The sequence below is a fragment of the Coturnix japonica genome, chromosome 4 (assembly GCF_054131305.1).
Source record: "Coturnix japonica strain WE chromosome 4, WE-NBRP24, whole genome shotgun sequence".
NCBI classification, from domain to species: domain Eukaryota; kingdom Metazoa; phylum Chordata; class Aves; order Galliformes; family Phasianidae; genus Coturnix; species Coturnix japonica.
Window position 1 is genome coordinate 75053930 of NC_140666.1, and position 14539 is coordinate 75068468.

General features: G+C 41.3%; 1 protein-coding gene and 1 long non-coding RNA gene across 6 annotated transcripts in view; both read left to right on the top strand.

Moving 5' to 3' along the window:
• Positions 1-795: 795 nt before the first annotated feature.
• LOC107314077 (uncharacterized) lies at positions 796-10750 on the top strand. Of its 3 annotated transcripts, XR_001555290.3 has the most exons (4): positions 796-929; positions 2486-2562; positions 2872-3014; positions 10089-10750. It is a non-coding gene; the product is annotated as an uncharacterized LOC107314077 (long non-coding RNA). The 3 variants fall into 3 exon arrangements; XR_014945484.1 differs by lacking the exon at positions 2872-3014; XR_014945483.1 differs by lacking the exon at positions 10089-10750 and having other exon boundaries at positions 2851-2973.
• Positions 10751-12274: 1524 nt separating this feature from the next.
• DHX15 (DEAH-box helicase 15) overlaps positions 12275-14539 on the top strand; it is a 35858-nt gene continuing 33593 nt past the window's right edge. For all 3 annotated transcript variants that reach the window (XR_014945480.1, XR_014945479.1, XM_015862646.3), the window contains exon 1: positions 12275-12465. Coding sequence is in view for 1 of the 3 variants with exons in the window: in XM_015862646.3 (XP_015718132.1) it covers positions 12401-12465 (65 nt within the window). In the remaining 2 variants the exon portion in view is untranslated. The remainder of the gene's footprint in view (positions 12466-14539) is intronic.

Genomic DNA, 14539 nt, shown 5'->3' on the forward strand with positions numbered 1-14539 from the left:
AGGATGCACTACTTCCCAAACCTCATTTAAGGGTTGTTGGTGGTGCTGTGGGTGCTTTGTTGGAGATCTCTGTATGTCTGAATCCTTCTGGAGGTAAGCAGTTTGTCTTCCCATTTTTTCTTTTCCTTCCTCTGCTTGTTTCTGTGCCCACTGCTGTTGTGTCTGAGTAGATCCTTTTTGCAGCCTGGGGTCTTGCTGCTCTGCTGTCTTGTTGTGCTTTCCATTGTGCTTCAATCACATTACTTAAGGCAACAAAGCTGTAAGACTGGGGGATATTTGACCCTGTTTCTGTGACTCTGGTGCATCTGCTTGTTTGATGACAATGGCTGCAGCTCCTAGTGAGCTCTCAAGGGGGTTGTTAGAGGTTATTATTTTTTTAAGTTATGCTCTTCTTATACTCTGTCCTTAAGTTGTTCAAAATAGTACAGTACAGATGCATGTACTGTCAAAAAGTAGTAATGTGAATGAGGTGTGACTGTGAAGGGAGGGTTATTTCTCTCTGTTAAGAGAAGGCTTGTAAATATTTGGTAAAAAGACATGATCAGATTTTTGAGTTGAGTGTCTGATTACACCTCTGTGCATTCCACTTCAAAGTTCTCAGCTAATTTATTTGTCAGCTCAAAACAGAGTTGCAGATAAACCAGAAAACTTATTTTTTTCCAGCCATCTTGAAGTTTATTGTCAAGTTCCTTTATCCAAATGGAAAGCACAGCTGTATGTTTTCCCTGTTCATAGGGATGTGTTTAGCCAGTGTATCAAAAAGCATAATAAGGGCTCATTGCTGCGGCTATTTTACTTCAGAGAAAGTAGTTAATCAACTTCTGTTCTCTGCCTTGTTACCTACAGGTCCTCAGGCATTCAGTGAGAGAAACATGTGCTTACCATGTGCAATATTATCTCCTATGCTAAATATTCATTGATGACAAAAGGTAAAGCACAATTTAGGGGAGTGGTTGCTCTAATATGTGATAATGTTATTCTATAGGGAACAAATTTGTGTAGGTGGTTGTGTGGTTGCTGTAATAAAAAATAGAGGAATAACATGATTTCTCCAATGCAAAGAATAGTATTAATAGCTAAGGGGCAAACTGTGGCAAAAAATGAGATATTTTCTTCCCTTCAGGTCCATCTGAGCTTCATAGCTGATTGAGGACTTTTGTATCACTTATGTTGTACCTGACTGCATCCAGTTTATGATTACTTTTATCAGTCATTTTGGCTAATAACGGACCAAAAATTTGAACCAAAATTGAGGCAAGGCTATGCAAACCCCACACCAAACAATGAAAATGAAAGATGTAAGAATACTGTGTTTCCTGTGGAGAAACATGCTTAGGAAAGTGGCTTCCCTGTTTCCTTGAGACATACAAGTTCAATGTACGTATCTGTATCCCACAGCAGCTTTAATTTTCTAGGAGTAAGTGCTGTTTATGGTATTTCTTCTTGAACAACATAGGAGGTTTTCACAGTTAGTAGCAGGACTTGCAAGTGGAGTTGAGAGCTCTAGCTGAGAGCCATGAGACAGTTATCCTCTCTGCTTTGGGCATGGATGACAGTGTACAAATCACATTGTGCAGCAAGTAATACTTGCACTCACTTTCTGCATTGCATTTCATAGCTGTTATATTCCAGTTCCAAGTACAGAGTTGGATTGTACTTACGTTATAGGTTTATTTCTGTATGGCTTAAAAGTCAGCATTTGTTAGATTGTTTAAAGCTTGTGCATTTAAGGTATTGAACAGTGATGTGTGACTTAAGTTGTGGACTTCAGTATTTTTTACATGCTATAAAAAAATGCAGAGAGCTTCCTCATACCTTCCCTCCACTACATATTCATTTTTCTTATATCTGCCAGATGGTGTGGAGCAAATTATTCTAGCACTCAGACCATGAGAATTTTAAGCAGATGAATGTAACAGTCTGCACAGCACTTTGCCTCCTTTTATCACTGACTGTGGTGCTGGTCTGTTTGATCACACCCCAGAACAAACAAACCTCATTAATCAGTATTTTCCTTTTCTTACCCTTGGCTGAGTCTTCTTTTTCTTTTCCATTCACATCTGGAGATGTTTTTGGAAGCTTTGTTTTTAGATGGAGATAATTTTTGTTCGTTTCTTCAGTGCTTCTATTTATAATTGAGTTGAGCTTTAAGAGAAAAACGCTAGCTTGATAAAGATGTGAAATAACACAGTTCATGTAGAAATGAAACTTGGCCTGGACATCTATAATGTAAGTTATCCACTAGTAGTCTGCAGCAATTTACATCTCTATAGTAGAAAAGCTAATGCAATTTAAATGCCGTGTGCCTTACCTCACTAAGACTTACTGAAGTGGTCATTAAAGATTCTGAATTACACAATTTGAATATCGTTTCCTTACCTCAAGTGTCAGCAACGTCAGCTGACAATTTGGTAATGTCTTCTAATTTATTCTGCCAGTACTGAAGTAGCCTCAAAGCCCTTTTTACTTTCTGCTTTGCTTTCAGCTCATTGAGAGGGACCTCTGGAGATCATCTGGTTTAACTTCCCACGTGAAGGGGGACTGCTGCTGGTGCTGGATCAGGTCAGCCATGGCTTTCTCTGGGTGAGCTGTGAAAACCCTGAAGGATGGAGTTTTTGATGGAGGGAGGAAATAGCTCAATGTTCTGGGTTTTTTTGGGCAGGATGGGAATGCTTTTAACATTTGTTTCAAGAACAACATTTAATCAGATGGCAATATGCATGTATTTCCATCTGTGAAATCTACCTAGAAATACAGAATCTGTTCTGGGAGGGAGCCTTCTTGTTGAAAGTACAAGACCACTGTGCTCAGTGATAAAGAAAACCTTACTTATCTCCTCTTCAAAATTAGAAGACCTTGTTAATATTCCAGACCTGGTTTATGGAACTGCTGGCAGTCGCTGCAGATCTATTTGAATCAAAATGAAAGCTGATGGAAGAAATCAGAAATGCAGTGCAGCAGCTCAGTGTTGATGCATACCAAGGATGGTAAAGACCACATCAAGGAGTGGGCAGGTAGGGAAGTGGTACCTATGCAAATCAAGATGTACTGCAGCTATCTTGAAATATGATGAAAATTTAACTGCATTCACTGAACACCAGCGAGCTCAGAAGTTAGGAAAATGCTTAACTCTGCTTTTGTCTCATCCAAGGATAAATAGATATATGTGGTATTTAATATAAAGAATCTTTCTGTTACTTTCTTATTCTCACCTCCTTCAATGACAAAGTCACAGTTGCATTGTACACAGCATCTGGGCTCATCTCCTGGGAGACCTGTGTCACTGTACCTAGAACATATGGCCACTTTGCCTTTTCCCCAACCAGTTTCACTTGCAGCTTTCTCCTTAACTTGTTCTATTCCTCATCTTCCTTCTGTAGCCTTTTTTCCTCCATCTCCTCCAATTAAATAATATCTATCACTTTCTTTCTCCTTTGTAGTTTCTCAACATTGGTGAGTCCTATCCTTTTTTTTTTTTTTTTAAATCAGAAGTAAATGTCATGCATGCCGTGCTCATGAAAATCTGCACCAGGTGTGGTAACTCACTATTGCCACAGCTGAAACAACACCACTGCCTCACTGTGCTCATATCCAGTATTTGGTCTCCAGACACTTTCAGCAAGCACTCATGCATGTCAGTGGGTGCTGCTAAAGGAAATCAACAACACACCATTTGCTTCATCTGCATTTCCATTCCAGAATCAAAAGGTTGGAAAGGATCTACAAGATCATCTAGTTTATCAAGTTCAACTGTCCTATAACTGTTACTACCCACTAAGCTACCATATCTCATCTTGTCCTGGTCATTTTACACTTGTTGAATGTTCGAGTATGCGTGGTATTAAAAGATAAGGGCATGAGAGTCTAGCTTGATTTCATACATTTTACAAGGTCCATAGCATTTCAGCTTCTCTTTTTGGAGGACGTAAATTGTCTTTTCTTTCTTTTAGTTTTCCTGCAGATTAAAATGTTTTGCTGTAGGACATTGCACACTTGTCACAGAATATTTGTACTGAAGTCCTTAGCTCAATGCTCTCTCACACAGTGCTGAGCAGCATCCTCTTATTTCACCCCCAAATTAATAATAATCTAGCAATCTTCACTGTAAAATCATTTCATTATATTAATTTCCATTAGAATCCATGGAGAAATAAAGCTAATGACAAATGATGTAATATCTTAGAGAAATAAATAAAAAAATGGAATAGGTGTTTTTGTAAGAGCTGGTTTTATTCATGTAAGAAAATACGAAGTTATTTGCTCACAGACGTTCAGGAGCTAGTTATTTTCTTTTACCATGGTGAGCAGTGTCAGGTGGTTGTGTGTCATGGATTTTTTTCAGGGGATCTGGCAGCTGACACGGTGTCCTGTCTCCAGTTGCTTGCCTGCGTCCCTGTGCTACTCCATCTGTTGTCCTTGTTGGGAAACTAAACAAGCTAAGAAACTGCTTTTATGTTGTTGTTGCTAGGCTGCTTTTTTAGCCCTATCAGTTTCACAGCCTGATGAGCTGTGTGACTATCCAAATAGCCATGCTATAACAAGGGAGAGGGTGCTGCAGAGACAGGAGTGAGCAGTCTGGACTGGGAAGGGCAGGGATTGCTTTGTGCTGCGGAACCATCTCTGAAAACCTAATTTTCTCCCACAGAACTACATGCTGCATGTTAAATATAACACTGGGTTGTTTCATGCAACTTTGGGCAGGAGCCACTTAAAAAACACACATTTGAACTGCAGAATGGAGCGCTTCTTTACCTTTGGTAACATTAATTCTGCTCCCTTTCTTATTACAATAGCATTATTATAATAGTGTCATACTGCTATAATGGTAGCATTAGAGATTTACGTAGTAAATGAAATTACTCTGTAATTACTGTACAATATGACAACATAGAAGATATACATAGTGTAATTTCATATTTTCAGAAAACTAAAAGAAGTTTGAACCGGTGTTGCATTATTTGGGCCTTGTAGCCTGCCTATGACTTACCAAACAAATCACTCCCAGTCATTTTCTTTTCTTGAGGTATCTCTTATGACAAGGAAGTGTGCACTCATGTGATGCAAGATGGGGAATATAAGGAATCCTGAAAGTGAGCAGCTTCTGCTATGAGTTATAGGTCTAAGGAGTCTGGGCAAGACTATGACAGCCTTAATGGTCCTTACCACCATCTTCCCTAGTACTTTTTTCAAATGTGGACAAAAAAACAGCACTTGTATAATAAATCCAACCTCTATGCATATAGATCAGTTATAACACACAAAGAAGGCCATGCATATGGCTCACCTTTGCAAAGGCAGAAGTTGTGTAACCAGTAAGGACGCTGTTACTTGAAATACCAAAATGAGCCTTGGGATACATGAGATAGCAGACAGTTCTTTATGTTAATCTAGATGTGGCTGTTACAATTAAAAAACAAATGAAGAAGGTATATGGGTTACCCTGTTTTCCATTGAGGGATGAGTTGGTTACTCATTGAGTATATCAGTCGCTTTGTTTTTGCAGGAAGGAGCAGCTGTAGCAGAACTCTATTCTTTCTCTCTAGAATCAGACTTGCTTGTGAGAGAAGAAATCTTTGCAGAGCAGTGTAATATAACAGCATGTTAAAAAAGAAAAAGGAAAAAAGTTTAGCTAATGTCTTTTTTGTTCCTTTAGGATTCTTACATTGACTTTGTGATTGTTACTCTAAGCTGTGGATAGAAGAATGGCACACACTAACAAACAACCTAACTTTGCGAAGCTGGGGTGTTACAGAATTAAGTTGTCAAGAGGAAGGTTACAGTCCATTTTGACACAGCTGCAGAAGTTTAAATTCGCTGCTGAGGACTTTTTCCTGCAAGGGGGCTTTTAATGCAGTTGAGAGAAAAAGACTTGATTGCACAGGAAAAGAGTAAGGTAGATCATTAGTTAAAAAACTTGGCCCAGCTGGGCAAGAGACAATAATTAATGTTTATGGTTTGGTATGGACTATTTATAGGATATGATGGATTCTTATTCTGTGTAGTTTTCTACTGCTTGGTACTTTGTTATGCAGTCTGGAACTTATTATGAAGATAAGGACTAGCATTTACTATTTTGTATATTAGTAGTTTGCAAAGTAGAGGTTATTAGATCAACTCTTATGCAGCTCAGTAGCGTTTTTGTAATATTAGCTTATTGAAAGTGTGGGTGTGTTCTTTGTAGATGGGCAGAAACTGAGCAAATCACAGAATTATCAAGGTTGGAGAAGACCTAGGAGATCATCTAGTCCAACCATTACCAATACTTCCCAGCTAAATCATATTCCTCAACACAACATCCAAACGTTTCTTGAACACTCCCACGGTCGGTGACTCCACCACCTCCCTGCGCAGTGCATTCCAATAAGCTTCCTAATACTTCAGTGAGCTTACTAATACTTAAGCAAATACTCAAAGCGAAGATGTAATGCTGGTAGATCTAGCAAGACTAACCTCAGGCATGAATATGAATGTTTTGTAGGTTCTGTTTAAGAGAGGACTTTCCACTCAAAAAAAGGAAGTCTTAGGGTGTTAATGCCATAGTGAATGGAACAAGCAAGAGATTGTGCTAAATAAAAAATAAATGAAAATATATACCACTTTAATACGTATTTTACCTCTGTGGATGTGAAAAACTTGCAAAGAAACTGCAAGACAGAACCAGGCCTCTGCAAAAGAAGTGCTAACTGAAAAACTTGCATTTGTTCTAATTCTACTACTCCAGCAGAGGATCAAACGGTAACTTGAAAACCTGATCTTCTCTGAATTCAAACAGCTCCCCATGAAATATTTACTCCTTTCCAAAAACATCTTATATCTAAGGAGCTTGTCCCAAGATTTCAGTTGGCCGAGGAAGAAGTCAGATTGTAAGGAGCTTAAAAGATAAACTGCCCTTGCACACAACATATTAGCCTGTAGTTTCAGATGTTTCCAAATGTGGAAGGTATTAAAACAATGCTATTTTAACTGGAAAGACTTAGAAGTTACCAGAACACTGTGTGAATTCAGTGTATAATGAATATAAATTAGATTTATAGCCTAGTTTACTCAGTGGTGGTATTTTGCATTAACAGTACCTTTTCAGATTGTATTCAAAGCACATAATGATTATCTGCTCTTGCAAGGTTCCTCAAGGGGACTAGAGGTGATCATGAGGCCTTGGTAAGTGACTGAGGGGCTGAGAATAGTAGCTTCTTATCTACAGCAATGTATTTCCTTCTAGAGAATGTATTTTGTTTTCAGCAATGAATTGCCACTCTGGTTATTGTTCCAGTAGATACAGGTGCTCTTAAAGTCACTTCTCAGCTAAAATCTGAGAATGCACACTTGATTGTTCATACTGCAGTGAAGAGTGAGTATAAACTTCAGCACTGTAGTTTTTTGTGTCTGGTGCTCCTTTCTATTTCACCTGGTTCTCAGACATCATTTTCTCAGAGGACTGCAGGTACTCATTAATTTTTCCGCTTTGAAATGTTATGACAGAGTGATGTAATTGTACTGGTGGCCCAATATCTGTCCCTGTTAATGAAGTATGTATATTTTTTTATCTGTCAATAAGATATGGTGGGCTTTTTTTAAGCCATTAGCTGCTACTGTTTCAGCTTGCTAGAAAGATACGAAATGAACTTTGTTAACATATGCAGTTCCCCACCTCTGTCTCTTTTTTCTTCTTTATGAAACTTTAATAAAATCATCCCTACCTTCCTCACCTTCAGGCTATTACAGATGTGTTCTATTTGGGATAATGTTTAAAGACCATTCAAAAAGTTCAGATAGTCTCTTTATGGCTGATAAAGTTGGCTATCATGGCAACACTGCTGTTACTATGCTGGCTTCCTAGAGCACGCTTCCCAGAGCAATTCAAAGTATTGATTTATATATACTTCAAGTGTTGCAAAGTTTAGTTTCTGTAATTACAGAGAAGCTGCCTCTTTTCTTCACTGCAGAAATTTATATCTGTCTATGTATTCATCTGCACAATTTTAAATCCGAAAAATATGTGAGTCTAACATAAAACCTGCTCTGATTGTGGGCTCTTGTCTCAAGTATTCTTTCTCCAGTGATGTGACAGAACATGAGGATTAGGTCCATTTATTCACACAGGCTTGGTGGGAGGACAGAATGAGAGCTTGGCTGTGATGAGCATTTGCATTTAAGGCTCCTGGGTAATTTGATAAGAACATTATCCATTTATATATATTCTTTTAGAGCGGACTGCTTTATCATAAATACTTTTTTATTATTTTTATTAAATTAGTTTGCAGGAAATTCTTTAATATCATGTGCTGTAGATTTAAAAAAGGGGAAAAAAAAGGGAAGAAAGTGTTAGACTGGCTGAAAGAGCTGGGGCTGTTCATCCTGGAGACGAGAAGGCTCCAAGGTCACCTGATAGCGGCCTTTCACTATCTGAAGGAGAGCTACAGGAAAGAAGGGGACAGTTTATTCAGCAGGGTCTGTGGTGAAAGGACAAGGAGAAGCAGTTGTAAGTGAAAAGAGGGTAGATTTAGGTTAGATATAAGGAAAAAGTCTTTTACAGTGAGCATGGTGAGGCACTGGGACAGGCTGCCCAGAGATGTGGTGGGTATACTCTGTCCCTGGAGACTTCCAAGGTGAGCCTGCATCAGGCCCTGGGCAATCTGATCTAGCTGCAGATATCCATTTGGTTGCAGGAGAGTTGCACTGGATGACTTTTAGTGGTTCCTTCCAATTCTAAGGATTCTATGATTTTTAAAAAACAGACTGTAAATATTGGCAAAGTAAGTGTGGCCATAGCACTGCAAATGTATAACCTTGAGTCTACCACCAACTGGCCAGCCATGAAATAAATACATACTACAGAGATTTTAGGGCTCTAGCAGTAAAGCTACAGCAAATTTAAATGCTCCCTCCCACCCCTCATAGCTGTCTCTTGTAACTGCTTACTCTTTCTGCTTCCATTCCTGCAGTGGATGAGTAAGTGTGGTTTCACATCACCCACAACCTTGTTTTAGCTTAAATAGGGAAGGTGTGTTTCAGCTAAGATACTAGGCTGGATATATGTCATTTTTCTGCCCTTTATAGGCTTAGAATCTCTATGAGGATGGTGAAATAATTAGTTGCATGCAGTAAAAAATTGTGATACTGGACTTCTCTGTCAGAATCCTCATTTGTTCCAGGGGCATGTACTTGAATTACAACTTGCCTAAGACCCATGCTTAGTCTCTTGGGGAAAAGGAAACACAAAATCAGAAAACAAATTATAGTGTTTCATAGATGTTATTCTCAGCAACTGTTTCAGTTTTAAATGTTCATGCCCTTTTTAACCCAATTAACATGAGAGTAATATGCATACATGAAAATCAAAGAAATATTCACTAAAAATTGTCTGAGAGGATTTTGATACCAAGGAGTGTACTTTTAAAAACTAGGGTAAGAAACTGAGAGAAGAATAGATGCTCAAAAGGCAACTCATAAGTATCTCCTAACTCAGTGATCTAAGATTTTCATCCTTATAGATGGTTATGAAAGACATGGGGGGGAACCGAACTATTATTTAACAAATGTATTTGAAAAGGCGGAAAATATGCTTAAATATGCCCTATTTTGCACATTCCTTTCATCCTTGAAGCTTTTGACGTAATGCTCACCACTTTGTCATTATGTCAATTTGTGCTTCTCAATCTTTCTTTCTCGTCTTATCTTACATTTGGGCTAGAATCCTGTGAATACTTACCTACATGCTTAATTTTGCTACTTGTAGTAATCCCTTTGAAGTTAAAAGGATTAACTGCATTAGTAAAATAAAGCATGTGTGTGCTTGCAGGATGAAAGCCTTAGATTGACAATTCTTCAGGATGATGGGACAAAATTGTTCATTATGGAGCCCATAGCTCAAAACATGGGTGGAGGCTGCGTTCAGCAGTTTGCAAAGTACTGTTAATAAAGACAATTGGAGCATGAGGTATCAGTCTGGGACAGATGACTCCAGCTCACCCCACATGACACACTATATATATATATATATATATATTGTTTTCTGAGAAGGTGTAACCAGTTTTAAGATCTCATGCCTGCTGAGATATCTATTCTGCTTTTCCCTCCTCCTAAACCAGGAGCTTTCCTGGGGCTGGCTATGTGGCAACCTGGATCAAGAATCTAAGTGCCTTTACGCTGCTGGGAGAAGCAATCAAGATCAGGAACGTACAGTCGAACTCTCCATGCACCTGTTGTTGAACAGCCTCTGCCTTCTAAGAATCTCAGGTGTTACCCTTCACAGCTGATGCATGTAATGCTTTTACATTCTTCTATTTTGCCCACTTTCCAGGGAGATCCAGCCCCCTTATTTTTTTTATTTTTTGGCTCCCTTCTCTAATCAGCTCAATGTCTCCCCTATTTCCAGTATTCTTAAGCTTTTGCTTAATACAGTTGTCATTTAAAGAGCTTTGTGTAGCTACCCTCTGGGAATGTAGTGCTGTATACGCTGCCTTGGAGAAAATAAGCTTGATATTTGGTATGTAGAGAGAAACCCGTAACATTTAACCCCTGGCAAACTATGACATAGATTTTTCCAGAGTTTTTTTGTAATATAACTTGGAAAATTACTTCCAGTTTTGCATGAAAAGCTCAAAGTCCAGTATTTCTGGAATGTTTATTTCAGTTATCGCTTTAAGCAGAAAAAAATGGTATTCTTTATTGTAGTAGTGCCTAGAACTTGAGCTGAGGGTGTCGTTTTGTTGTATCGTTTAAAATAAAGAATGCTCTTCTACTAAATATACACTGAGGGTCTGTCTTTGTGGAATGTTATAGCAGTTACACTGATGTAACTCTGGAAGAACATGAGGGTGTGGGCAAACACCTACTTGCTGAGCTGGCTGTGCCCGTGGAACAGGTCACTTGCTGCTAAGTGATTTTTTCTGACCGTTTTCAGATTTGCTAGCTGAGCCAGTTGTGAGAATACTCTCTTGCCCTCAGAGTTACACAAGTTAACAACAAATTCTTATTCAAAACATCTGATCTAACCTAATTCCTTTGACCAAAGTGCTGGGGAGTGACCACTCCTCCAAGTAGCTAGGTGAAGGTTTTGGTAATCTCTGGCAGAAAGGCAGTGAGAACAGGCAGGGAGGATGACTTGGAAAACAATGTATTTTTTGTCAGGTGCACCTAGATGAAGAGATAGGAATGAAATGTACTGCCAAAATATTAACCTGTCTTATCTGAGACATTAATTTAAACCACTACTGCAGCACTGAGAGAACATGAAATATACTGGGAAAGCAGGGAGGAACAGAGAAGAGAATGTCCAACAGTAGATAAGTATCAAGAAACATCCTTCTTGCCTTTCGAGAAGCTCTCAGAGATTGACTTTTATGAGCTATGCTGAATTATCAAGTGACTGTTTTGGAAAGCAAGGCAGCTGCTAAGACTTAATGATGGATGAGAGGAGAAACAGCTGAAGGAACTAGTTGTGAGAGCACGGGGGTCTGCCTAGAAATAATAGTGCTCATATCAGTGGTGAAATGATTAACATTACAAATGATTCACTTAGGACATCTCATTTAGGGACATCTTATTTGCTTGACTTTGTCTTCTCCTGCTCAGCCTCATCTCTGCTTACAGTCAGGGAACAAACACAGCTTGCATGGATGGTTAACCCAGTTCCTAGATGGTACTGGGGAGGCTGGAGATGAGGAACACAGTTCAGGACACGGAGACAACCCAAAAGGCAGGTTTGCTGGAGCCAGCCTGAGCCATAGATTGCTGCTGGTGGCTACACTGGCTGGAAATGTGAAAATAATGCATCAGTGCACAAGAAAGACCTGATAACTGTATTGAGAAAATGGCATTTTTAGCTCATGTCTCGTTGCACTTCAGCAGTTGTGTTATGAGATACCAGCGTGTGTTCACACCTGGGAGCTTTGATGTAATAGTGGCAGCCATGCCTGCTGGCGTTAGGAACACGGGCTTCCCTTGTACTAGCAATCCCAAATACATGAGTGTCATGTATTTGAATGAACGTCACCGATTTTCTCACTTCTGCTTCAGATGACTTGTGAAAGGTCGCGTTTTTCTACACACATGGGCGTCAGCAACGGCCCACAACAACGACGTGCCAACATCATTCTGCTTTTAACTTCCACCGTGGAAATACTCCTGTGCTGGGGAGCAGAACGGGCTGTGCAAAGCACCGTTGCCACCCGATCCCGTCCATCCCCACAGCGCTGTGGGCCGCAGCCGTTGTGAGGCGCGGGGCGGGGCGGCGCTCACTCCCATGCGCGGCAGCGGCTCGCTCAGCCCCGTCGCTTCCTTCCGGCCGCCATTTTAGTGGCTGCTCTTGGCCTCGCGGCGCCGCTGCCGTCGCTGCTGCTCTTGAAGCGCAAAGCGCGTTCCCTTGAACCCGGCCCCGCTGCACCCAGCGGCCCCCGCCATGTCCAAGCGCCACCGCTTAGATCTGGGCGACGATTACAGCTCCAGCAAGAAGCGCTCTGACGGGTACGAGGCAGCGCGGCCCGTGGCGGGCGGGAGGATGGGGGGGATCAGCGCCGCTCCCGTGTAATCGGCTGCTCGTTCTGGGCCCGCGGGATGGAGCCTCCGCCGTGCGGGGCGGCACGAAGGGATGGATGGATGGATGGGAGCGGCGAGGCCCGGGCGCGCTGCAGCGTGGGACTGGGCCCAGCTCGGCCTGGAGAGTGGGGGAGGCGGATGGCGGCGGGGAGGAGAAGGAGGGGCCGGGCCGGGTTGTGCTGGGGGCGGTGGGGCGGCGCGGCTTTGTGTGCGGCCTGCCCGTACCTTCAACTCACCGTCTCCTTTTTGGTGCGCTTGTGTCGTTTTCGTTTAGTGGCAAACGTGATCCAAGGGGTCAGCGGGAGGTACTGCGTCCTTAAGCGGGTGGGAGCGTTATTCCTTTGTTAGCCGCCTGCGCTGGGTACCCGGCTGGGGTTGTGCCTCATGTGAGGAGGCAGCGCCAGGTGGGGTCGGGGTGGGATGTCACGGAGGGAGTAGGTTTCTTTGTTTTGCTTAAGTTACTATTAGGGTTCGATGCACCAGCTTTAGCAGCCTTCCATCAAGGTTAGTGGCGTGGGGGGTACACAAACAATGTGCCGTTGTTGTTTTAGTGCGGTCTCTTCATATTTTGTGTTCCCTGACGTTGGTTTGGGAGCAGAGGGCCTCAGAAGGCTCAGGAAGGCAGGGCTGTGTTTATCTGGCCTGCCCTTCTTGGGAAGCACAGAACCCATCCTGAATCAGCTCCTCCCTGAAGCCCAGCAGTGCTGTTTAGGTAAAAGTGTTGATCTGAGAAGAATCAGCACAGAATATTGCACCTCAAACCTCCATAGGTGCCGGGTTTGTGTCCCTTTGCCCTTCCCTCATCTGCCATTAAAACTTTACCAAGTCTGCCATTAAAAGCTTTAAGTGGCACAGGACTAAGAGTCACCGTGGACTTGTTGAGTTTATTTCTTTGTCATAGTCCTTGAGATCTTAGTTCATCCAGCACAAGGCACACACTATTCATCCTAAGTTGTCCTGGCTTATGTAAGGGTCGGTAGGTTTTCCAGCCTACAGAAGGCTGCGATGCACAAGTTGTTACCAACATGTATATTCTTGTCCTATTCTGCACACTGTGGCTTTCTGCAGTGTAGTTGGTTTTGGAACTGGATTAAACTATATTAGCTCCTTGAATAGATATCACATCATGTATAGAATAGCATTGTACCTTGCCTTCAACCTGGATCACCTGTCTACAATGTAAAATTATGTTGAGTTGTTGCTATGTTCTTTCATGATTGAGGCCTGTATCAGTGTGTGTAACCCCACATGGCAGTCATGCTGTTGGTTTGCAGCTGTTCTTGCAGCCTTAGTGGCTTGACTCCACTCGTTATCTTCCTGTCTTGAAGAATCCTCTGTGAAGACAAAACCTTTTAGGGAAGGTGTGGTTTAGAAGTTTTCTGTTACAGTGCTACTGTGCAAGTTGCATGTGTGCAATTTAAAACCCGATGGTTTTTTTTTCTAAGCATGCTTATCTTTGTTTGGTGTTGTGTAACATCACAGTTGCTGTGTTTGTGTGATGCATCGTTTTCACTGATTTTCTTAGGTAAAGAGCAGAACGGCTATTGTTGCGTCTGCTTAGTAGTGGTAAAAATGCATGTATCAGTGATGTTAGTTTTGCTTAGACTTCTATTGTGATGAATGGAACTGGAACAGTCTGCCCAGGGGGGTTGTGGAGTCTCCTTCTCTGCAGATATTCATGTCCAGCTTGGACACCCACTTGTGCAACCTGGTGTAGGGAACCTGCTTTGGCGGGGGGTTGGACTCAATCTCTAGAGATCCCTTCCAACCCCTGCAATTCTGTGATTCTGTGAATGTTGGTTTAACCTTATTTCTTTTTCATTTGCAGTTTTCTGTGCTTTTATGTGCTCTAAGTCAATGATTTATTTTTTTCACCTTTTTTATTTTCATCTATTTGTATTGTATGGGTGGGCATAAGGAGTTCAGGTAGCAAACCAGGCAACCTCACATGAGAACAAAAATCCAACTAACAAATATAAATGCCCAACAAAACCCACCATTG